Raw genomic sequence first — 25,566 nt, 5'->3', positions numbered from 1 at the left:
GTTATAGGCTAACATTCACCTTTATTTGATCTTTCTCTTTAGACTATGGCAGACTTTATAAGATGGACTTCTGTTCAAGTTTGCCAGTGGCTAAAAGACATCGAATTGGGGTAATTCTGTGAAACTTCTTTGGGTAAGGTTCAAGTATTCTGCAATTGATGTACCAGTGCCCTAACTTACAACAAATATCTCAAGACACATGCAGTATTTTCATGAAAGTGAGACACATTTCTTTGTTGTATGTGGACACAGAGAGTAAGTTCTTTACGTATCCATGTTTTTCGGAAAATATCCCCCACACCATCACACCACCATCAGCCTGAACCGTTGACAGGATGGATCCGATAAATGATCGGATGTTCTCCTACTGACCCAAATATGTAAAGATGGAAAACTTTAAAACTCTTTATATCCATCAGTATATACAGGAGTAGATGTTTATATTTAGTTTGTAGTCTATCCTCAGCCACATTGTTTCCAGGCCCTTTCACTTCATCTTAGACTCTAGCACATGACGTCAGTGTGTTATACTGCAGGAAACCCTTAGGGGGCGTAGCGAGCACCCTGATTGTTGTGAGTGCGCATGCGTAGAAACCCCGTGCTCTCCTCTCTCTCTCTCTCTCTGTCTGACGGTGCTCACTGTGTTTGCGGGCTCGTATAAAAGCGGTTTTCTCGGTCATCATGTCTGTTTCACCGGACAAACGGCGGAAGATGGAGTCTGCGCTGGAGCAGCTTAAGAAATACACAGTGGTCGTCGCAGATACGGGCGACTTTAACGGCAAGTGTTGCTCAAACTTCGCGAAACGTATTGAGTTCTTTCGGTGTTGTTTACGAGTATGCACGTGTCTTCTCGATGAACTACATGACATGTCTGTTAACCTGCTCGATAAGGTTTACCGCTTAATCATTGATGGGTAAAGTGAAGCCGCCATATGAGGAACTAACTTTCGTAATTCTTCAGCGATGAAAGCGTTTCACGGTCGTGTGGAAGTTAGAAACGGAACGAAGTGCATAATGCTCATTTGTAAAGCTTGACCCTATAAAACGTGCACGAATGCGTGATAGTTCTGCGTAGAGTAAAACACGTGACCTCGGTCAGCGGACGGGTTTGTTTTTGGCGTTAAATGTAATACGCCGAGACCCGGAAGCGATCCTGGAGTTAAATGTAATATTGATGACGTCCGTTCAGTACGCATACCTGATTGGTCAAAGGCGAACACGAGGAAGTGGGCGTTAGTGATCTGATGGAGATGTTTAATGTCCATGTGTGGATGACATATTTATGAATTAAGTAGCAGCTAAGCATCTTGTAAAATAAGTACGAACGACCTTGATGCTGTTAGAAATCCACATCCACGGTTAACAATGCGATCTTACAGTCAAGAGGCCAATCTGATTCATTTCTTTATACATTTGCTTTACATTATACCCGGGCAATGGTCAACACATTCATTATACGCATTAGCCAATGTTGAACTTCATATTGGTAAATGCTATGGAGATATGGTTCATTGTTATTTCATGCCTGTGACGGGTTTTATGGCAGTCACCATGTGCCATATTTCACCCCTAAAACCTGCTTGATGTCCACATTGCTCTTTGTATCTCGTATTGATCGCGGACATCTCGCCTTTAAACAGAAGTGCTGAAGATGCACATCAGATCATAGATGTGGCTTAACATGAAGATGAGGTTTATTACACGTTTGAAGTTCTTTTCTAGCTTTGGCCGAGACTGTGAAGTCCAGACAGGTTTGATGAATCATACGGGTGTAGCTGGCATCACGTTCCAGTTACCCAACACCGTCTTGTGAAACTATCCAGCGCTGCTCTGTGATTTCACACTATGTTTGTTTAAGACAAGGAAACCGTGTTGGATCAAACTGCATTGTCATCATGATGAGCAGAGCAAGGCCGGTCTGATCTCTTGTCTAGTAACTGATTTATATAATATACACGACTAAAAAGAGCCACTGGATTGGTTTAATGTACTGTCGGTGTGTTCATTCATTCATTCATTATAGGAAAAGGAGAATCGCTGGAATTCTGCTGTAGTTTAAGTTGGTTTACTTGATTTTGAAACTAAACAGAAGGGTAGAAGAAAACCAAGCTTATTTCATACAGTCCTAAGTTTAGTGTGTGTTCAATGCACAAATATAAAGAATTGTAATTCACAAATATTTGACTACAGAATAAAGATCTATATGCAACAGCTGTTAACTACTATGATCAATTTCAGAAGTAACGTGATGATAGGAGAATAGAGAATATATCCTGTTCCATTATTTCCTTGTTTTCCCTCATCTGCAGCTATCGAAGAGTATAAACCCCAGGATGCCACAACCAATCCATCTCTTATCTTGGCTGCCGCTAAGATGCCGGCGTACCAGCACCTTGTGGAGCAGGCCATCAAATTTGGGACGGCCAATGGAGGGTAGGAGTTGTTTTTCCTGTTTTGTGCTGTGCTCCATAGCATGGCTGTACGATTTGGCTTGGAATCAAAATCTCGATTTATTGAACATTTTCTCTCGATCACGGTTATCGAATGATTATTTTGTTTTTACTTTTCGTAGTTCGCTGACATTTTTCTTATTTAACATTTCTTATCTCGTATTATTTTAAAATGATCAAAGGATATACAAACTATTTATGGATATTTATTGAACATTATGGAAACATTGCATCTGTTGCCGCTGAAGACAGGAGCACAAATGCAACACAAACCATCAGTCTGCATGCATATTACTGTACATGTCTTCCATGCATGCATATTACATAAACATGGAATATTTGATTTCGATCTGAATCGGATCATTTAAAAGTCGACATTATAAGCTTTCTTTAGACATGCGTTTCATGTTTGTGTGATAAGTATTTGCAGAGTTCTGGATCAGTTTTAGAAATATGGGAGCGGAGACGGAGACGGAGGCGGCTGATAACACACCCTGTTCATTTTCTTTATTTTGCCAAGTCGCAACGTTTTGTTGTTATTGTGAGTGTACGTACGTAAAAGTAGACCACTCACAGTTTCTAATACTGTCTTGCATATATGTCTAAGCCCAAATATAATGCGGTATTTTAAGTCTCTTTTCCTCTGGTAAGAAAAAAACAAGGTAGCGGCCCCCGTCGACATGGATGTTCAAGGGAAAGCAATCGAAATAACTGACATGGGAAAATTACCGGCGTCGGTTTCGGTTACTTTTCGATGAATTGCCCAGCACTACTCCATTGTCGCCTACATTTCTAATATTTGTGTCATTTTACGTAAATGTATTTTCGTATTATCATTTTAGGACAGAGGAAGAGCAGGTGACCAATGCGATGGACAAGCTGTTTGTCGCCTTCGGTTTAGAAATTCTGAAGAAGATTCCTGGCAGGGTCTCCACTGAGGTTGATGCACGGTAAGAGAAGATCAAACTCAGGCCCAGATAACTGATAACAGTCCTGAGGTTTTTCCATTTGCAGACGGATTGTCGTACAGTAGAAACACCGGCTCTTGAGCAATGCTTCTGTCGTCTTAGCCAGCGTTGTGCATGTCTATAATGCAGCTGCCGAGGTCCTGTGAAGTTGTTGGGTTAGAGTTCAGACCGACCAATTTTGCTTCAGTGAATATGGTCTGAATAAGGTTTACACACTTAATTCTTGCTTCGTGTTTACTCTGCATCTTAAATGTAAATGTGAAAAGCACGACTGTCGGTGTGACATCAGTTTAGTATTTCAGGAAGGACGAAATGTCTTGACTAGATGTGTTTTTCAGGCTGTCGTTTGATAAAGACGAGATGGTGTCTCGTGCTCAGAGACTCGTCTCGCTCTATGAGGAAGCGGGTATCAGTAAAAAGCGGATACTCATCAAACTCTCGTCCACATGGGAAGGCATTCAGGCTGGACGGTAAGTGTGGCTCTCGCACACAATATGAGAACCGAGTGTCCAGTGATGCTCATTTCAGTTACGTTCCCTAACCGAGAACAGACACTAGTTATCCCAAAATGAAGCGTTAACCGATAAGATTTGAATAATAAATTGGAATTAAATAGAAATCAGATGAATGTCTTGAAAACGTTTCAAAGGCATTTACACCTAGTTGCAGGCGTCTGCCGTCTGTTTTCTTTCACCATACAGAACACTAAAAACATAGTATTAGTATATATTTACCTTTGAATAAACATACTTTTAAATCGTTGAACTGATAGTATTAAGCGGTCAGGAGTGTCATTAGATTTTTTGATGAAGTTAAAACGAGACCTTGTCAGCTGATCTGTTTCTTTTATCAGGGAGTTGGAGGAGAAGCACGGCATCCATTGCAACATGACTCTGCTGTTTTCATTCGCTCAGGCGGTGGCATGCGCAGAGGCCAACGTCACCCTCATCTCACCGTTTGTGGGCCGTATCTTGGACTGGTACAAGGAAAATACAGAGCGCAAAAACTACGAACCCAAAGAGGATCCAGGTAATGTTCTCACATCATAGAGACATTACGAGAGGCTCGGTGTAATGATGTATAGTTCACCCAAAAGGAAACTGGAGGGGATCGAATGGTGTTTTGGTATATAATAACAATAATAACAATAAATCTGAACATTTAGAGCAGTTTGCATTCTGAACGTGTGTGTGAAGTGAATGCAATTCTATATACTTAGATTTGGCCTGCGTAAAGGGACATATGTCTTTTGACCCCAGCTGTTGCTCTTAACAGCACTGTGTTTTTTACAGGCGTGTTGAGTGTGACTAAGGTCTACAACTACTATAAAAAGTTCAACTACAGCACAGTGGTGATGGGCGCCTCCTTCAGGAACACAGGGGAGGTGAAGGCTCTGGCAGGCTGTGATCTGCTCACTATTTCTCCCGGGCTGCTGGGAGAGCTCAGCAAGGACCACAGCGCAGTGACCTGTTCTCTCACGCCACAGGGAGGTGAGCTCCGGCACATCCACAGCTTTCTTCAGCCGTCCATCAGCTGGAAATGACTTCAACATCTGTGGTTTTTCCTTCCAGCGAAGGAGTGCGATCTGGAGCAAATTCACCTGGATGAGAAGACTTTCCGCTGGCTGCACAATGAGGAACGCATGGCTGTGGAGAAACTCTCGGATGGCATCCGCAAATTTGCAGCCGACGCCATCAAACTTGAGACCATGATTAAGGTAGAAAAACAAAATGTGATTTAACAGCGTGCGCCTTAGTGATATGAATGGATTTATCAATCACAAGTTTGACTTGATATGATGTGATATGGCAATTATTCAAGTGAATCTGGAGTTTGCAGGGAATTGATCCAATGAATGCAAGGAAAAACTGTAGCCCATCACCTTCAGTTGCATTGATTTAACGCTTCGCCACAAAGATTAGCAACAATGTCATGACTGTAACGGTGAAAGTCTTGTTTTGTGCAAATCGAGTGTGGTGTTCTTTTTCAGGAAAGGATGTTTAATGCGAAGAACGGACAGTAGCGAGGAAGAGTGACGCGTTCAGGACCAAACCTATGCTGAACTCTGATTGGCTGTTTTAACTGCACTGAAAGTCTGACTAAACGTCTAGTTCAAGCATATAAACCGATACAGTGTGTCATTCACATTTTAATAAACAATCTGAACCAGCAAATGTAGTGATTTTACTGTAGGACCACGGGGCTTAACACTGAGCATAGTTTATAATACACTGGCAATGTTATAATAAGTAATAAGCAATGCCTTATTGTGCTTCGGTATTATGTTAAAACACGCATTCCGAGGATAAAACCTATTTTTCTTGTATCCCATAATAAAAAAATCTTTCTGTAGCTCTTTTGTAATCTTTTTGTAAGCTTGTGTCTGTGTGTTTTTCTACCATCAATAAGCCTACAGAGAGCGAATCATATCAATAATAATACAATTAGGTTCTTCCCAAGTGTGCAGCTTTTATAGGCACATTGTATGTAATGTTGTTTTAGAAAGTTTATTAAACCATTAATTGGTTATGCTGACATGGGCAAAGATTACAATAATAAATAATAATGGAGCCTTTTTGTTTATATTTCCTTATTTTGAGGTTCGGTCATTTAATGAGACCGTAAATAAATGTTGTCAAGGCTTGGACCTAAGCCTGCGGACATTGAAAATGTGATTTATTTTGTGTGTGGTGTCCATTGTTCCTGGCATTAACACAACTTGACACGAAAGGTTTTTGACAATGTAAGAAAATTCCTTTACAGTTCTTGTCAAGCCAGTTTGGCATCAAATTTCCCGTCATCTTACTTTCACATTACTGTTGGGGAGAAAGACGTGTTTACAAGTGAGCGCTGGATTTATTCTGAGAGTAATACAAACATAATACCACCAGAAGAGAACTTATCTGAAAGGAAGAGACAGTGGTCATCTTCTAGCTGGGTAGGTGTCTCCTCTTTATTTAACGCAATTCGAGGGTTTTTAAAGGGTAAGATGGATCGGTTGCTAAGCCAAATCTTCAGTTTGGATGTTCACGAGACCTACAGTTGGGTTAAATCAGGAAATGTAAATGCATAGGAAGTGAATAAAGTGTTAAGATCTGTTGTTTGGTGGATCAGAAGCTGTATGAGCGGTGCGATGAGGGTCAATCTCTGGCCTCTGGTTGTGCTTCTCGGTGTACTGCTGTCGTTGGGTCGGATCACTGAGGGATTCAGCTTTGGTGCAGCTGTTAACATTGAAACGTTTATTCAGGACGGATTGCAGAAGGTGAGATTATGTTTGTTATAAACTCAGTAGTTTCAAATGTGTCGATATAAACTTTGAATTTAGTTCACTGGAATGCCATTAAATAATAATCCTGCTTTCACTTTTAAACTTAAGTGTATACGGTCATACGTGTTGATAAATGAAAGAATAAAGTCAAGAGAAAGTCTTTTGCAAAAACTAGTTCAATCATTTCCAAAAAATATAAAAAGGTATAGTACGCCAAAAAAACAATGATTCTGTCATCATTTCTTCACCCTCAAGTGCTTCAAACACTGTAGAAAGTTATTTGTTGAACACAGAAATAAGATCTGATGTGTGGGAAGCTAAACAGTTCTGTTCACTGGTTGATATCTTTACGCTAAAACTGTTTAATTACAAACATTCTTCAAAATATCTTTTTGGAACAATGTCATTTAAACGGGTTTGGAACAATAAAAGAATTTTCATTTTTGGGGGTCGTTTCGATTTTAGGGCGGAAATCAAAAGTTTCTGTTAGATGTAAGCTGTGTGATACTGTAGGTACTTTAATATCTGTAGCTACATAGAAAGCAATTCTTAATTGCACACACACACACACACAATTGTTGTTATAAGAACAGCACTACAGTATATAGTACAAGAAAATGTACAGGTCGCACAAATCTGATCGATCCCAAATCATGAAAGTGGAAACAGAAAGCCTTCGAAAAACACATAAAGCTGAAAAAGGCTCAGTGGTACAGAGGCTTGAATGCATTAATATGCGTTCACCTTAATGCCATTGCATTTGTCCACATCAAGTGGCTTCTGCATTACTGCCTGGACTCTTGTTCCCAGCACAATATTTTGATTCAGTCTGCAATGGGAAAGCGTCAGCTTCGACCTGAAAAATCCAATAGTTCTGGAAAACAAACATTGTGCTGCAGGTAACCAGAGAAAGAGTTTGAGTGGTCAGATCTGTGTTCTGTTCTTCAGGTCAAAGCTTATTACAGTGTTTTATCCAGCCTGCCCTGTCCAGCCCTGGAGGAGTTGTGTAATGAAGTGGACTGCGCTCCTCAGGTCAACTCCTCTCCTCTGAAAGGACTGTCACCTTCACCCGGCTGGTGCCTCCGTCAGTGGCAGAAAACCATTGCCCAAAACCACACCTGGAATTATAAGCTCGGGTGAGAGCCGATAGATTCTATCCAAACAAATGAGCCGTGGACAGGATGAGATCTCACACTGTGTTCTTCAGGTCTACTGAAGACGTGTCACTGTACACAAGAGCCGATCTGTCCATCCGATCCGACACAAACAACGTCAACCGTCCTCCATACGCCGCCCTGCTGCCTCCCGTCCGGTAAAGACAACACTTCCACTGCCGTACATACTAACTGTATATCCTGCACTTGCTAACTGCACTTCTGGTTAGACCTAAACTACATTTCGTTACACTGTACTTGTATATGTGTAATGACAATAAAGTTGAATCTAATCTAAAACAGTAGAGACACCTGCTGAAACTCCAGGTCTGTTTGTGTCAGGTTACGTGCTGGTTGTCGTCAGGTCATCCCTGTGAGTGTTCTGGATCTGGATGGAGATGCGGTTCGCTGTCGGTATGGGAAGACCAACCTTGGCGGATTTTTGCAGCTCAACAAAGTAAGCCGTCTTTGCTTTGTCTAAAATTGATTTGGATTTGGACACATTTCAGGTTCTCAAACGTTTTGTTTTCTTTAAACGTGTGTTAAAGGAGACGTGCACGCTGCTGTATGAAGGTGAAGCAGCGGCGGGTCAGTATACAGTGGAGGTGATGGTGGAAGATTTTCCTTCGTCTGTGATTCTGAGCGAGGCAACACCTTTCTCCACCGTATCTCTGCAGCTCTCGATAACTGGTTTGTCTTTCACAAGATTCACAAATCTTTTAAAACTTGCAGAATATTCGCAGACCTTCATTGTGTTGACAAACGGAAAATGTTAAGAAAACTAAATTAGAGACATTTCATAGAAAAGTTAATATGCTCGCTGTGTTCCACAAAGTGAAAAAAGTCCCAATATATCATTCTTTGTGGGAATATAATGTAGTAGCTCATAAACCCTGTAGACATGACCATTCATTTTATTTATGTTATAGTTTATATGCATATCTTTTTTGCGTTAAATTGTTTTGTCACTTTATTATTCAGGTTAATACATTTAGTAGTAATTCAACATTTCTATTTAAAGATATTTTGTTTAGCTTCGTTTTTCAAGGAATATTTAGGCCTACATTTGACTTGCTTTTATTGATGACAAATGTTTTCTTAAAGCTAGGACTCCTGCACATATTTTGTGTTATGAATATATTCTCTAGAACAGGGTTTCCCAAACTTTTCAGCCTGCGACCCCAAAATAACAGTGCCAGGGACTCGAGACCCCCACTATCCTCGCAGCTGGCTAAATTATGCAAACATTGCGTGCAACTGCACACGTGCGCTAATCAGGTCGATCCAAAGAAAGGCCTAAGGACAACACAAAAGAGCACAGTCTAACATTGTATGACTTCACTTGTTGTTGTTATACATAATCCATCGACTATTACCACAGATGGTCAGATTGAGTGCCGATGAGTGTCCTCTTTTTGCAAATACCGGCTCTTTTGGTCCCTGAGGACGGTGGCCTTTCTGTTTGTGATGCTTCTCCGCTGGACTCCCTGCGTTGTCTTTTGTCTATATTTACCAACGTTTCATTTCGACAAATAAAAAGATCCTGAATTTACGGGTGTAACGGTCACCAGCTGGAGTGCCCTTGAGAACCACCAGAGGGCACTCCACATCAAGCTTATCATTCACTCACAAACTACATTTCCCATACTCACTTTCCGGACTCATCATCACTGATTACATTCATCTGTGTGTCATCACCCTGTTAGTCTCATTCTCTATATATACCATGTTCAATCATTCACACACTGCGAAGTCTTGTTTAGCCAGTCTATATTTCCGAGCTGGTCCGGTAGTTAGCCTTTCCGTGTATTACTTTGGACTTTGAGATTGACGACGATTCTCTGCTGCCTGACCTCTGCTTGTGACTGTTTATGATTCTGGATATCCCCTACATACCTTACGCTGTCGTTGATCTCTGCCTATTTGACCATTCTGTTAATAAACCCTGCATTTGGATCCGAACGTCTCTGGCTCCCCGTAACAATGGGAATGTTTATGCTTATGGACACATATAGGAATGTTTAAGGTGGTGCTGTAAATTCACTTGCTGAACCTAACCTAATGCGGTTGCTATTGTGACATATTCACCTCAGGGGTCACGATCGAGGGGCAATGTGCTGATGACTTTTTATTTGCATGGTCTTATTTTGAACATAACTAATGTTTTTATGTTTTGTTACACTTAAATACGGTATTCCTAATAATAAAGTAATTCTTTTTTGAAATACATTTTCGACTCCCTGGGGTTCCGAGCCCTACTTTGGGAACCCCTGCTCTAGAATATAACTCGTGTATGTGTTTTTGCTAGAAGTATGATTGAATTAACACTGCATATAGGAATTTATAGTCTGTTTAGTATTTGACCTGTGTTTCTGTCTCCTTATCTTGTGTGTGTGGTTCTCAGTGATGGCCGCTGTGCGTGTTGTGTGTTATGTGTATGAATCTGTGTCTGTATAATCGTATATGTTTTCTTGCACAGCTGCTTTGTAACAATGAAACAAGCGCTATATAAATAAAGTTGATTTGACTTTTTGCAGTTGAGAACGAAGCGGGCTGCCCATCAGTGCCAGAGTTCAGAGGTGTGAGCCCAGCCAGCGGCTCTTTAGTGCACGTGCTGCCCTTTCAGGAGGTCCATGTCAACATTACAGTTTACTCACGAGTGCAAGAGTAAGACCGTACCACACTTCTGTGTGTTTTACCGTGCAAACGTGATTTTAGGCAGTAGTCATGCACATCAGCTGATATTCTTTGCTCTTTTTTTTCACTGCAGAGTGACAGAAGTGACAGTGATTGGTCCTCCAGGCCTTTATGTATCACCCGTGACAACAACTCTGAAGTCCCAAACATCCACAACACTTTCCTGGGTCAGAGGTCATGATCCGTCTGCACATCTGCTCTCCGTTTGTTTCGTTGCAAACACCAAGAGGTAACTGACAGCTTGTGCGGGTGAACATGAAAACAATCGATCACAAACCGAGTTTGATGGTTGACGGCTCGGATTAACACTTCACTGTTTGATTCACAGCCTGCAGTCTGAGATCAGGTGTATGTGGCTCCAGCAAAGTAAGATTGTATTAATGTTCTTTTTCGGTTTGTATGTTAAAAAATAAGAATGGGGGTCATATGCTATCGATCGTAAATGTTTTGATTGGTTCTTGTCTTTTAGCACAAACGGACCCTTTGCCCCCGGGAACAGGTAATGAATATTTTCCTAACTTTTACTGGAACACAATATTATATCAAATTAGTTCAAACTGAAGACACTTTATCCAGTTTAAAAATGTATCAAACTTGAATGTGTGCAAATGAAAATGCAAGTGGACGCTGTTGGGACAAACAGTGGGCGGCTTTCCAAAGTGGGAAATAAGGTGGATGTCGAAGACAGAGTTATGTCTTTGCATGTTTTTGCCTCTCAGAATTGAAATGTAATGAGCGGAAGCTGGAAATGTCTCTATTGCTGCCCATCTCCTTCCTGGAGGATCTTCATCTCACTGGCTTGCAGTTGAATGACCCGACATGTCCAGTGTTATACAACAGCACACACGTGACAACAACCTTCTCTCTGACGGGCTGTGGCACCAAAACAGTGGTACGAGTCTTTCTTTCTTCATCAGGATTATTTCATTGACAAAACACACCACGACTTTCCTCAGTGAAAACCAATCAATTGTCCTTGAGACACTCCTTTATGTGTACATGTGAAGACAATGCAGGTGTTACATAAGATTAAACATCTGTACAATCAAACGAATATATACAGTAAGACCACACATTTGTCTTTCTTTACTTTTTGTATTTTTTAATTAGTACCACAGAATTGTACAAGATCTATAGAAAGGTCAAAACTTTGTTGCACTGTGAAATACACACATTCACATGAGCTGCTTTTAAAAAGAATGAAGCATTTAAACGATCCATTGTTTTGTTTTCCGAAATCTTTGATGTTTAAAGCACTTGGGGTCAGAATTGCTCTACACCAACACTTTACGCAGCGTTAATTCCAACTCGACCATCACCCGCGACGCCAGTCTTGTTCTTCCACTCGCCTGCCGGATTTCCAGCCAGCAAGCCGTAGGTCCAAACTATAAAATCTCTGTACCGTCAGAAGTGGAGACGTTCGGTGCTGTGTCCTTCTGGCTGGAGTTTCACATCCCTGGCGAGGGCCCAATGGCTGCTGACACACGGCAGGCACAGTTACGCAGTTTACGGTCTGTGCGGACTCCTCGAAACCAGCTGGACATGTTGGACCTGCATGTGTTTTCCAACTGTTCATTGGCCCGTGCGGAGCTCATGGTGGGCCGCTGTGTGGAATCAGAGACAAGTGACTTTCTTCACACACGGCCACTCCTCAGCCAAGGGTTAGTGATGACATCAACATCATATTGTTCTGTAAGGGAGCACAATGTCAAAGACCTTATTTGAGAATACAGTTTTCTTTTAATGATCTGTGTACATTCAAATGTGATGCATGTTTGCAATTGGTAAATCAACACATCCGCTTCATGTCCCTTCCTCTTTGTCCGCCTGTCTGTGTTTCAGGTGTGTAGCTGGAAACGGTACTTTAGAGGTCCTGACGTCGACGTCAACTGTTCGCATTTACCGCTTATATCTTAGTTCTATGGAAATACAAGGAGACATGGTATGTGTTCCTATATGTTGTATTCAGCGGAATTCTTGATCAGTTTTGCATTGCTGTGTTTACACTCGATACCTTTGTCTTTCTAGATGTATGTCGAGTGTGAAGTGCATCTTTGTGTGACCACCAAAGAAACGCAGAGATGTGCAGACCCGTGTACCAAATCATCCGGGCAGACGCTAGTAAATAGCATTCTAACCAGCACTTATAAAGTACGCTCAGGGCCGGTTTCCATCGTAAAGCTAGCCACACAAACCACCACAGCTAAACCAACCCAAACCATTAAACCCATCAATCTGCCTGCCACCAGCCAAACCACCGCAACCTTGTTATCTTGCAGTAAGTGTATACTTTCCAACCGTGTTGGGTGTAACTGGTAACCAAGTAATTAGTACATTATTTTACATTAACGTGTACTTATAGTGTAGTTACAGTGTATTTACCAAAGAAAATACTGGGTAGCATAAGGTAACTACATGATATAAGTTGAGGTCCAGGGTTAGTGCTTAGTTATTACCCAGTTAGTATATTTACAGTAATAAGTACACAGTATGTACATGGGAAACAGGACTGTTACCCTAATTACACTATTGAATATTTAATTAGTAACTGGTAATTATTTTACTTTCCCAACACTGCTTGCAACAACTCTCTTCTGTTATAGATCCGTGTGAACGTGTGCTCTGGGTAACTGCTGTGACCCTGTTGACTGTGCTCATGCTATCATAATGGGCCCTCATGACCTCTTCTTCACCACGGACTGACAATATCATCTTTACATTTACCTTTTCCTGTCAAATATATGGTAATAGTTAGCGTTAGTAAATGCATTGACTAGCTAACATGAACTAACAATTAGCATTATCGTTTTTCTAAACATCTGATAATCTTCAATGTCAATACAATTGTTCACTGTGTATTAACAAATGTTTACAACTGCAGATGCTGAAACAGTTTGTAAATGCATTAACTAATGTATTCTAAGATGAATTGATGCTGTAGAAGTAATGTTAACAAGCTCATTTTAGTGGTACCAAATGTCTGAATGATATCTGTGTCTTTGTGTAGTTGTTTTTAATCACTATTACAATTTTATTCGCAAATTAATATATTTCATTAAAGCACAACTTGTATTGCCAATTCACTTAATTGACTATTACCTTGATTTTGCAGAAAATCTCTATGCTGCAGTGTGCTGTTATACAGTCTCAGAGCTTCAGAGTTTCATTGTTACAAGCAGACTTAAAAAGGGCTTTTATCCATGTGATGGGCTTCATATTTAAAACATAAATATAGTGGGATTATATTGAACTATTATCCAGCCCCCACAGGACAATCTTTCAAAATGTACAAAATGTTGCCCTGCACTTTGCACTGTACCCTTGTTAACCGCCTGGTGTCGTCCAGCGTACGCACGCGCACACACACACGATTTAGATGTGGGGAATGCTTGGGCCAGTCAATGGCATCAATGCCTTCATCATCCAGAAACTGCCTACAGACTCTTGCCACATGAAGCTAGGCATTGTCATGCAACAGGAGGGTGTTACTGCACCACCATAAGATCTGAAAAAGACCCACTAAGGATGGTCCTCATCAGACCACCCTTGCTGTTTCCTTTCCAACCAAAACCAGCAAGATGTTGAAGAAAATGGAAATGGAACGGATGGAAAAATAGCCAAAATGGCAAAGACAATGATCAAGTCCAGGGTGATGAAAGAAAGTCTGATGTTACCTGTGAGAACTGTAAGAATTAGAAGATGCCCTTGTGACATAAAACCCTACCGATGCTCTAAAAGGTTGAACAGAACCACTTTTAATGGTCACTAACGTACGTTCCACCAGCCCCACGACCATAAGGGAGATCTAATCAGCCTAAAACACATCCATAAAAATGGTTAAAAGCAAATCACAACCTTCAAACGAAATAATTCATTCTAAACTACCTCTCACTCAATATACAGCGCCTATATGAGAGCATAGAGGAAACAGCCTGCAAACAGGAATCCCCTAAAGTATGTTACTATGTGTACTTCACTTTAGGGGCAATAAATACAGAATGAGAGAAAGTGGCAACAATGATGACCTTCTTTAAAGTCTCAACCGGCATTTAAACTGTCTATAGCAGTCAAATAAAAACTAACACTAAACAGCAAAATGGAATAAAATCTAAACGCATCAAATCGTTTTTTTTATCAAACCGTGACCCCAAAAATCAAATCATGAGGTATCAAAAGATTCCCACCTCTAATAAACTGTATACATGCATAAATACAGACTGTGTGAGACAGCATGCTATACTGAAACATGGGTCAATAATGCTTGGACTGTACAAATGTACAAATGTGTGCAATAGCTTAAAGTGAGCTAAAAAAACTGCAAAGTACATTGACAACACAATTAAAAGAATTGGCATTGAAATTAGCTGCAAAATACCTTTGTCTTTTAAAAACTAACCATGGTTTTACAGCAACAAAGAATTCATCTGGTTAGTGCGTACAATGTTTATAGGTTCATGTTCATAGAGGTTGAATATCTCTCGAATAACTTTTAAGTTGATTTCACACAATTACATGTGTTAAATGACAGAACTGGACATTCTTATTTTACATCACACAATCTGAAGGCTTTAAAGTTTAAAGTTCTTTAAAAGTGCAACAGAATGCCAGACCCTGAAAGCTGTTTTCATCTTAAACATACAACACTTAAAGGAGGTACAGGTTTTGTTTTTTAAATTCATGGTCAAGTTTAATGAAAAACTTAAATGTTGTTCTACATGAAATATTTAAAATAACGGCTGTTATCTCCATAAAAAAGCACACATCAATGAAAACGACAGATATTTGTTGTTTCATGTATAAAATACAAACAGAACGCACTTAAGGTACTAAAATCTCTTGAATATTTGAAAACAATAAGGAAAACGGGTCTGAATAGTCATGTCAGTTCAGTAGTACTTGAAATGCATTATTACTGGACCGTGCCAGTTGTAGTAGTCATAATCTTGAAGTATAAACATGTTCATTCTGATCTGCAGAATGGAAGGTTCATGAAATGCTGGATTGTTTCTGTTTAACACATATATTCGTCTCATCAGTACGGCTCTGCTTTCAGACTTCTGTATAGACAGCAGGTGAAAAACATGCCCACGATCTGAAACACAGACAGGCAGAGCAGACGTTAGAAAGCAGATCTGATACAAACACAATTCATCATATCCGCGTATTAAACTGTCAAACAATAATGAATGTGAGCCGATAGTTAAAACACTTTCACATACTGCATCATATTTACCATGTTCAGCAGAAGCGGTGGTAATATCAAACATACACTAACTACTTATTAGTATAGAAGAAGGTCTCTGTAAAACACATGAAAGGTGTTTTGGCTGACCTGTACACAAGCTATGCCCACTCCCACAGCGCCAATGATCTGTAAGTGGTTCAGAATGAAACTCTCCAGCTTTGTGATGCAGCCGCCCTGAAAAACAAACAAGTCAAATCAGTTGTGGGATACTCCCTCATAGTCTGTTGACATTCAGTGACATTCTACATCAATGTGCCAAGTGTTGCTGTACTGCATCGCTGGTGGGGTTAAAAATGAACGAATCTTGAACACCTTTGACAATGGAGTCAATAGCAAAGTTTTCGTTGCTAAAAAAACATTGCATAAAATGTTTGTGGCTACAGCGAGTCAAAAAAGACAAAATCATATCTTCCTGATAAACTGATGCCAAATAACACGAAGAGAAAGGGAGTTAAAGCGAGTATTGTCTTATTTAAAGACAAGCGGGTGATACACTGTTATGTCATACTGTTTTAGCTTTCCTGTATCTCAGTGGTAAGAGCATTGTGTTAACAGCGCAAGGTTGTGTGTTGGATCCCAGTGGATTGCAGATACCTGTGTATAAATGTATAGTATAATGCAATGTAAGTCGCTTTGGATAAAAGCATCTGCCAAATGCCTAAATGTAAATGTCATCATGTTAACAAGGATAGTTTGGGTATGCAAACTGTAAAATGGTATGAGCAGATCCTGGAAGATCATCACACGTTTTTGTTTGAAGAGAGGATCAAGATACAGATTTCAGATAATAGTCATCAACTACGATCGTTTAAGTAAGTTCATTTTTTGCATTGTTTTTGTTTATCTTTTTTAAATTTCTAGTCATCTTTGTTCTTGCCTAACTAGTCGAGCTAAATTAGCGTTGTTTACAAAGTTGCCGCTATAACTATTAACTTTCTGAAATAGCTACTTGGTTTCTTCCAGGCGTTGAGTTTTTTTTTCTGTTAGAAAAGTAACGATGTTTATATTTTTTGTTTGTATGAACAAGTATGCTTTTGATCCACTAGCTAAAGTTGCTATCAAGTGTTAGCTGACACGTGCTGTTTTGCCTTTGTTACAGGACACACTGAGGTTTAGCAATGTTTGATAGTAAGACTAAATTTGCTGTATGCTGTTATTATTTGGTTGCCTGCACATTCTTTGGTACCAAATATCTTCATTACTTAATATAATGTTTACTGGTAGCCTAATTATTTTCATCCCACAGCTGACCTCTTTAAATTAACAATTATTGTTAGTGTTCTAATTTGACTGTAATGTTTTTTTACCAACATTTTTTGTAAACCTGCATGTTCTTTAGTACTTTATTTTATTTTTCAGTTATTTACATTTCAGTGCTCTACACAGTTACTGTACTTTGAAATGTGGAATTAAAACGCAAAACGAATTTGTCTGGTTTGATGAATCATTATTCTTTATAAACTGCATGCTAGAAATATTTTATATATATATACACAATAAGCGGCAGCAAAACGCACGAAAATAGTGTTTAACTCCGACGGGCCGCTTCAATATAACGGCGGCTGAACGGAGGCGGTAGAAAGCCGGCTGCCGCTTTTAAATAGCGGCTGCCTCCGGGTCTCATAAACATGGCCTAGATAAGAAAGGCTGAAACCCGACCATCTCTGAACAAGACACAAGTTGAAACGTCAAGAATGGGCCAAGAAATATCTGAAGACAGATTTTACAAAGGTTTTGTGGACTGATGAGATGAGAGTGACTCTTGACGGACCAGATGGATGGGCCCGTTGGATCACTAACGGACACAGAGCTCCACTCCGACTCAGACAGCAGCGTGGTGGAGGTGGGGTACTGGTATGGGCAGGTATTAGATGAGTAAAGATGAGCTAGCTGGATCTTTTCGGGTTGAAAATGGACTCAAAATAAACTCTCAGACCTACTGCCAATTTTTTGAAGACACTTTCTTCAAGCAGTGGTACAGGAAAAAGTCTGCATCTTTCAAGAAGACTTTGATGCATGTAATGGAGCATTGTCTTGCATAAAAATCAAAGTACTCCACTGCGTAGCTGGCCAGTAAAGGCCTTAAAGATGAAAAACTAATGACATGGCCCCCTTCTTCACCTGACTTGAACCCTATTGAGAACTGTTGGGCCCTTCTTAAGCAGGAAATGTACAGTGAAGGTAAACCGTACACCTCTTTGAACAGTGTCTGGGAGGCTGTGGCTGCACAAAAAGTTGATTCTGACCAGATCAAGAAACTGACTGACTCTGTGAATGGAAGGCTTGTGACTGTTATCGAAAAGAAGGGTGCCTATATTGGTCACTGAATTTTGTTATTTTTTTATTTCAGAAATGTTTATTTGTAAATTGAGTTTGTTCATTATTCTCACTTTAACAGGTGAAAATAAAAAAGTGAGACGGGAAAATCTTTGTTTTTCACGTAATAATTCTGCACACTAAAAGTTACCTAATAATGGTGTACATACAGATATTCTCTTAAAAAAGCCCAAACTTCACTTTTACTACTTAAATGTACAGGTTTGAGGGTTTGTTAACATTTTGGATTGACCAAGCGCACTGTAGTTGTACAATAACAAAAGTAATCCTCAAAAACACAACTTGCCTAATACTTGAGCACACAGTGTATATAACTTGGTTACGTGTTTAAAATACATCATTTGAGTATTTAATTATATTTACTTTGTAATTTGATTACCACCATATTAAGTTACATCCAAAAGTTTTTTAGATATCCAAAGTGATTAACATGGAATTTTAATGTGATTTAAATATTAATATCAACTGTAAACAGCAATCGGCAATTCTCGGACTCCGAGCATCTGGAAAACCATCCTAAACTACGGTCCTGCTCATAAGCTTCATACCCCTTGCAGAATATGTTATATGTGAAGATTTTTAACAAAATTAGAGGGATCTGGGTACATCGAAATTGTATATTTATTTTATTTCACGAGTTCGCCTTTGTTACATAATTAAATAGACAGCATCGAAAGTAAGTGGAGAATATGGTATGCGTATTTGGCGTGCTTGTCCAGGGAGAAGGCTCTGAGCTTGGTATTCTTTTCTGAACCCAGAGCACTCCCCCTTGTCTGGGGAGAGGGCTCCGATCTCTGTGTTTGCCCAAGCCTAGAGCACTCCTTTCCACAGGTATAAGGCGAAGTAAAGATAAAGGCTCCTGCGGGAGCGACACTGCTGTGGCGGTGTGGAAAAAAGATAAAGGCTCCTGCAGGGAGGCACCGCAGTGTGAACTACAGATGAAAGAGACCTATTTATCAGGTATGGTCCTCTGCAATTTACCCAACCCGTGAGTTGTGAACACACCCACTGCAAATCGTGAACATGCATGCACCCGGAGCGGAATTCGCCTTAGGGCAGCTATTACTGCAGTTCCCCTGTGGAGCAAGTAGGGTAAGGTGCCTTGCTCAAGGGCACTTATACCTTTGCCCATCGGTTTTGAGAATCAAACCGGCGACCCCGGGTCACAGGCCCAACTCTCTGACCACTAGGCTGTGACTGCCCCGGATAGAGGCTCTTGCAGGAGCGACACCGCTGCGGCAGTGTGAAATACAGATATGCATGTCTTCAAATTGCTGCGTGCATCTGTATGTCTATGAAACTATATCGGTACTTATCGGCTCACTAAATGATGTTATCGTTGCATCCCTCATTAATAGTTTATTTTTTTACTTATTTATTTAAAGTTTGTCTAGCAAGCTAACAGACAGTGTTTAAGTGCAATCAACATGTGTATCATGTGTTTATTACAGTGACTCACAGTCATTAAAGTGCTTTATCAAAATCACTGAGTGGTAAAGCCACAGTTTTGTTTTATATATATGTAATCTGCACTTTGGTTTCTATAAAAATGTAAATCAATTCATGCATCAACTAATATCATCTTAAACCTGGCCTATAGGTTATGGTTGATCTGTCTAATATTGTGTTGTCTACCATGATATAATGATTTTCTTTATTAAATAATACAGAAGAAAAGGTGCAAAAGTATTGCAATTGCAAGATTGGTGAAAAAAATGCCCTAATCACTACTAAATCATGCTTAAATCGAGCGGGCTGGTGCTATAATTAAACAGCTGCGATTATGTTTCATGCACAGCTTCTCTTGTGAAGCAGGGCTCTGTGATCGGGAGAATAATTCACTCACCTCTACTTTATATATGTTTGAAGGATGGTTTCGCTGACCGCAGAGTTCAGAGGGGCTCTTACAGCAGCTGTCAGGGACAAAACGCTTCTTACTCGCTTCAGAGCGGATCCAAACACTTTCCATCCAATCGGAGGAGCTGTTGCTACCACAGCACTTAAACTGACGGAGGGAGAAAGACACTCATCTTCACTTATCACTGCTGGACACCATAACACACATATGTCTGCAAACACACCGATGTCTGACCTCCTGCTGTAGTTTATCCACAGCCTTCGTCACGTGATCCTGCTCGGGCTGACTGTATTTCTGAACCATGGTCTCTCTCAGGTTCTCCTTCAGTTCCTCATTTAGCTACAACATTAACGATACAGAAAGGGTAACAGAAGAAAAAGTGCTGCTTATTCAGAAAACAAACAAACAGACAAACAACAAGGAGGGTCACTCACCTGCTGGTAATAAATGTAGGCCAGAACTCCAGCCAAGATCTCCAGCAAGAAAACACACAGCAGCAGAACAAAATACTGCCGACAAAAGAAAAGGGTTTTCTGGTTAACCGGATTAAACGTAGGTTCAGTTATGTAGTGTAGCTGTGAACTCATGCAGAGAACATGAGGCCGATTTACTCATTGAGACGGTTATCTAATAGTTCTGTCATGAACACAAGATCATAATGTACAACTTTTGAAAATGAAACAACTGCAATACATTTGATCTCTGAAGGACAACACAAATAAAATGCTCCTTTGGTTATACTGTGATGCTCTTTATAAAGGTTTTATAAAGTGATGCACCGAAAGGAAAATGTAGGATGCACTCAGCCGAAACCATACATTACTTTGAAATAAAAACGATTTCAATTGTATTAACAACACACACTAAAACTAAGGAGAACTTATTATAAACAATACAAAATATATGATCTTTCCTTGGTCATTGCAACACTACCAAATATCACTGTTTCACCAACCATCATCTCAACATTGTAGTTTTAGAATGATTCTGGAATAATTATATGCAAAACTGTAGTCAAGTCAAACTCAGAAGCTTCTGCTAACACAAGAAGTCTACATATTGTGCACAATCATTTGAATGAAATGATGGTCACGCATCACACAGAGCATGTCATTTTCTGTCTGCTGGATTGAGCTGTTCTTGCTATATTTATGAGTTTATAAGCCTTTATAGCGTTTTAACATGATCGTCCTTTGATAACAGCTAGTGTGAGAGTGGGCGTGAGCACTGAAGGGAGAGGCGCCGGATATTAGTATTATTTCATGCCTGACACACAACGGGTAGCATTATGAGTCAGAACTAACATGGATTCAGAGGCATTCCACTGTACAGTTCGCAAACCCCATTATTCTGCATATGGACAGAGACACATTGTCTGCTTGTAACTTATAAAATATAGAGTGTATCACTTTCATTATGGATAGTGTGGTTGTGTTGGGTAATACATTATAAAGCAGTGTTTCCTAATCTTGGTCCTGGACAACCCCATCATCCTTAATGTCACTCTTTTACATTATAATCCCATGGAGTAAAGAGTAATCAAAAATTCCTGAGCGACGCAAAGTCTGTTTCTGCAGCTCTTAGTTGAAACTATTCTGGAAAAAATACACATTTTTAGTGTAGTGAGACCTGTTGTTTCCATAACAACAAGAACAATGTGCAATGATGGCGATTGGTCGAGCACGAAAAATCCAAATAGTGACCGGAATGTCAGTTTAGCATAAATAAAAGTTACATTTTCACTTTCAATAACTTTAAAACACATTTCTAGAGAGAAGTGAGTATTGTAGTTTATTTAGACGTGATTATTGCAAAGACACTCTCTGTTGCCTTGTCAAAACTAGTAAACTTTTGATGAAACTAGTAACTTTCTATTAGCACCTGTCATACTATTGCTCCTGTATGACATCAGCCGGGGGGCTGCTAGAATTTTATAGTTATATTTAATGAACACTGTATATAGGAATTTATTGTGTGTCTGATATTTGACCTGTGTTTTGACTCGCATAACCTTTTATGTTTTACTTATAGTCAATGTTTTCTTGTGCAGCTGCTTTGTAACCATGATGATTTTCAAAAGCGCTATATAAATAAAGCTGACTTGACATATTGCTCCCTGAACTCTCTGTAGGTCGCTTTGGATAAAAGCGTCTGCTAAATGAAGAAATGTAAATATAACATGTGAACGTAGCCTAATCTGTCACACTCTCCTAAAGTCTTGGGTACTTTTTGAAACGGGTGTTTTTTGAGTAGAGAGATTGTAAAGTGTGGAGTGTTGAGGGTTCTTCAGGACCAGGATTGGGAAACACTGCTTAAAAGGCCAAAAAATATGTGAACACCCTCATCTAATGCGGACCATAATGTACTTTAACTTGAACAGGAGGGCATTTTATGTCCCAACGGACTACACTTTCACATTTGACTATGGACAAACTTGGATACGTTCACTTCTTTCAGTCTCGGGTCGCTCTGTAAAGTAAGCCACTGTACCACCCACATATATATTTACACCAAAGAGATATATTAAGAACTGGAAATCCAATCCTCAGAGGTCCCAGAGGACACGTGGGTTTCTTACCACTCTCAGAAGGCGTCTTTGTTCTTTGAAGGTGGCACAGCAGCCCAAAACCCCTGTTACCATGACGATCACCCCCGCCACAATCAGTATGTATGCAGAGACGGCGTAGATCTTTGAGGACAGCAGGCTGATGTAGTCACTCTTCTCAACTAACGTCCAGATGCCCACAGCCATCACCGCACCCCCCGCCAACTGAAAACACACATTTCAAGACACCACAGATTCATATGGTGGACATTAGTGGTCGATTGATATCTTGCAGATTTGCAGACTGCTTCATATGCTTTAAAAATCTATATATTCGTATTTAATATCCACCGCATTTGACCGTCCACGATAACTTAATGTGTGGACTGGAATGTAAGTTTTATTCTGTTCTATTTTATCGTTTAGCTTAAAAATAAATGCTGTGCTATTTGTATTGTTTTCACAGAGACAAAACTGAAAAATGGACATACATCTTTATCAGTCAAGTATAATTATTTATAAACTTTCACCTTATTTAAGAAAGTGAAACATACTGCGTAAAATAACTTAATCCGATTTATTTGTACAGTAACTGTATATCGATATTAAGGAATTACATTAGTTTTAAGTTATTTATACACTTCATCTATAATCTTCTGCTGGATTATTGAAGTAGTAAACAAAAAAACTGCACTAATTGTCAATACTGAAGTGTTACGTCATTAAATGTTGCACAATTAAGAGAATATTGCAGAAATATAACGGAAAATAAATGTGAATTTAGTAATTGATCGTATGTTTCTCATTTACTATAATTACATTTCTTCAATCGGCCATTAAACAACCCATATCAGTCGTCCATTAGTGGACATGTAACCCGTATCCCTGTGACTCACACGCAATAATATACATACTGTAATAATTGTGAGTTTTGCGTCGATGACAATAGTAACTAAAATCTGCTCCATGAAATCGTTCGTACAGAATCCCCTTCAACTAAGCCTCCGTGAGCAAGATTTACAGCACGTTTTGCTTTGTTCATAGATGTATCTTATGGGTCCATCGAGCTTACAGAAGAATGTACACACACCCAAAACAGAAAGTTGAAAGTGAAGAGCAGGTATTTCAGGCAGATGGTCCCACATGTTTCCTTCTCCTTATTGGCCATCATCTGGAGAAACAAAGACATTCAACAATTCAACAATGTTTCCTAAACATCCTAAATTCAAATCACATTTACTAAACATCAATGGATTGTTTGACAAAAGCACAAACAGTGAATGTAAGATTTGAAAACGCTTTACGTTGGTATTTGTGTTAATGAAAGACAAACACACAACAGCTCTTGAAGGACCGACTGTGAACACAAACCTTTCATTTGAAATCACCTTTAGTGTAAAGTTTGCTTTAACTGAATAAGGAGAATGAGATCAGATGAGTCCGATCTTAGACGCCACATACACACAGACTTGTTTCGACACGCCAGTATCCTGCCAGACTCTTCACTTCCACGCGTGTAAAAGACTTAAAGTGTCGCGCAGGTTATTGAAGCGATGTGTTTAATCTCGAGCGTCCCTTCTGCTTTAGTCCTTACATCACATCCGAGCTCTTTATAGATCGGACTGATCGATACAATCAGACACGATCACCGACCCAATCTCAGCCGCGGTCACGCGAGAGCACGGAAGCGTATCAATATATTGATCTTACCTTCAAACAAACACCGAAAATGCCCTCAAAGTTACAGTTCGACTGACGAAACTTTCCAGAAAAGTCCAGGAGCGAAGTGAAGAAGTCATCAGCTGCAGTGAAACTCAAGGCCTGAGGCGCTTCCTCTGTGCGCCTGCGCGGGGCGCTGCTGTGCGTCATTTACTATAAGTTATCTCTGGCTCGTCCATGAATCATTTCTACCATCAAAATCTCTTTCTGTGGATAAACAGTCAAATACTCTCGCTCGGTTTTCTCCATTTGTAATTTTTTATGTATTTGACGTTTCACAGAAAGCATTTTAGTAGCTACATTGCGTTGCTATTATACACATTGTAAAACAGTCGAATTTTGACAGCAACAGCATTTTCTATTAAAACTGTAATATTCTGTGGAAATTTGCATTGCAAACTGCATTGTGGGTAATTGTTGTTTTCAGGACAGACGTTTGTGTTTGGCTAATGTGTCTAATAATAAAACTATTCATATTTTATATTTGTATTATTATTATTAAACGATTTGTTGAATTTGGTTATTTGCAAAACGTGCCTCTGCCTTCTCTTACTTCCTCTAAACGCTGTTCGGTTGCAGTTTAAAACAGGATACAAATATGAACCAATGAAAGAACTTTTTTGATACGATAGTTTTGTTTTGGGGGTATATACATCGGCATATGTGATTCTAAAACAAAATTAGAATACAAAATGAATTGGTCATTTATGACTACTGAATGTCTTTACATGCATCAATGACGAGTAACATACAAGAGCATGTTTAAATAGGCCTATATATATTTATCTCCTATAGAATTGTGTCATGGTCCATTCATCCACCTGAGGGCGCTATCAGCACACAGAACACCAGCATTACAAATCACAGTTTGAGAATTGCTTTCTGATTTTGTCAATGCAACTGTGTTCTCCCTGATCACAGACATATTTCATCAATACAAATATGGGGTTTTATCACCTTAAGTTTCACGAAGGTCATAGTGTTCATCAAATGCCTACATTTCCTGCCACATGTTTGGGTGGAATTACACTGTTTTGATTAGAAATGTAACAATACATTTATTTGAAGAATCTTTCAGAGAAAAGGACAATTTTCCCTCAAATGGGGTCCATTCTATTGGGGTTCTTTCAAGAAAATTGAGTATATCGAGCCAATTCACTTCAAAATGATTCATTAAAGCATTCCTGTCCATTCACCCATCTCCAAATCTCCTGAAGTTGTGATATTGATGAAAATGGTTCATTTTGTGGTCTAAAGATAGAAACAGCGACACGTTTATTTTACGATTGTTACTTAACTAGACAATTTTGTGTTGATGTAAGTAT

General features: G+C 39.6%; 3 protein-coding genes across 5 annotated transcripts; 2 read left to right on the top strand and 1 right to left on the bottom strand.

Annotated features, from left to right (window-relative positions):
• Nucleotides 1-522: 522 nt before the first annotated feature.
• On the top strand, nucleotides 523-5,770 carry taldo1 (transaldolase 1). The gene is made up of 8 exons (XM_079465451.1): nucleotides 523-778; nucleotides 2,310-2,433; nucleotides 3,293-3,400; nucleotides 3,757-3,888; nucleotides 4,272-4,447; nucleotides 4,711-4,908; nucleotides 4,990-5,135; nucleotides 5,409-5,770. Exons 1-8 carry the CDS (start codon nucleotides 682-684, stop codon nucleotides 5,439-5,441), a joined length of 1,014 nt encoding a protein of 337 aa, XP_079321577.1. The 5' UTR covers nucleotides 523-681; the 3' UTR covers nucleotides 5,442-5,770.
• Nucleotides 5,771-6,228: 458 nt separating this feature from the next.
• On the top strand, nucleotides 6,229-13,620 carry LOC306899910 (uncharacterized protein). The gene is made up of 15 exons (XM_079466493.1): nucleotides 6,229-6,356; nucleotides 6,533-6,680; nucleotides 7,635-7,822; nucleotides 7,894-7,998; nucleotides 8,183-8,297; nucleotides 8,389-8,530; nucleotides 10,378-10,507; nucleotides 10,611-10,766; nucleotides 10,866-10,903; nucleotides 11,007-11,036; nucleotides 11,257-11,429; nucleotides 11,792-12,198; nucleotides 12,380-12,479; nucleotides 12,566-12,815; nucleotides 13,141-13,620. The coding sequence occupies exons 2-15, from the start codon at nucleotides 6,540-6,542 to the stop codon at nucleotides 13,203-13,205; spliced, it is 2,040 nt and encodes a 679-aa protein (XP_079322619.1). The 5' UTR covers nucleotides 6,229-6,356; nucleotides 6,533-6,539; the 3' UTR covers nucleotides 13,206-13,620.
• A 1,015-nt stretch (nucleotides 13,621-14,635) lies between these two features.
• Nucleotides 14,636-24,409, bottom strand: cd151l (CD151 antigen, like). Of its 3 annotated transcripts, none has more exons than XM_079466429.1 (8): nucleotides 24,233-24,409; nucleotides 23,613-23,693; nucleotides 22,556-22,747; nucleotides 20,412-20,486; nucleotides 20,212-20,316; nucleotides 19,966-20,124; nucleotides 15,870-15,956; nucleotides 14,636-15,629 (listed from the first exon to the last, which is right to left on the bottom strand). In XM_079466429.1, exons 1-8 carry the CDS (start codon nucleotides 24,389-24,391, stop codon nucleotides 15,570-15,572), a joined length of 918 nt encoding a protein of 305 aa, XP_079322555.1. In that variant the 5' UTR covers nucleotides 24,392-24,409; the 3' UTR covers nucleotides 14,636-15,569. The 3 variants fall into 3 exon arrangements, with proteins under 3 accessions (XP_079322555.1, XP_079322557.1, XP_079322556.1); XM_079466431.1 differs by having other exon boundaries at nucleotides 14,649-15,629; nucleotides 23,911-24,338; XM_079466430.1 differs by lacking the exon at nucleotides 24,233-24,409 and adding an exon at nucleotides 23,894-24,205 and having other exon boundaries at nucleotides 14,846-15,629.
• Nucleotides 24,410-25,566: the final 1,157 nt, after the last annotated feature.

The sequence above is a fragment of the Barbatula barbatula genome (assembly GCF_947034865.1).
Source record: "Barbatula barbatula genome assembly, chromosome: 10".
NCBI classification, from domain to species: Eukaryota; Metazoa; Chordata; class Actinopteri; order Cypriniformes; family Nemacheilidae; genus Barbatula; species Barbatula barbatula.
This window is presented reverse-complemented; position numbering and strand designations above follow the sequence as displayed.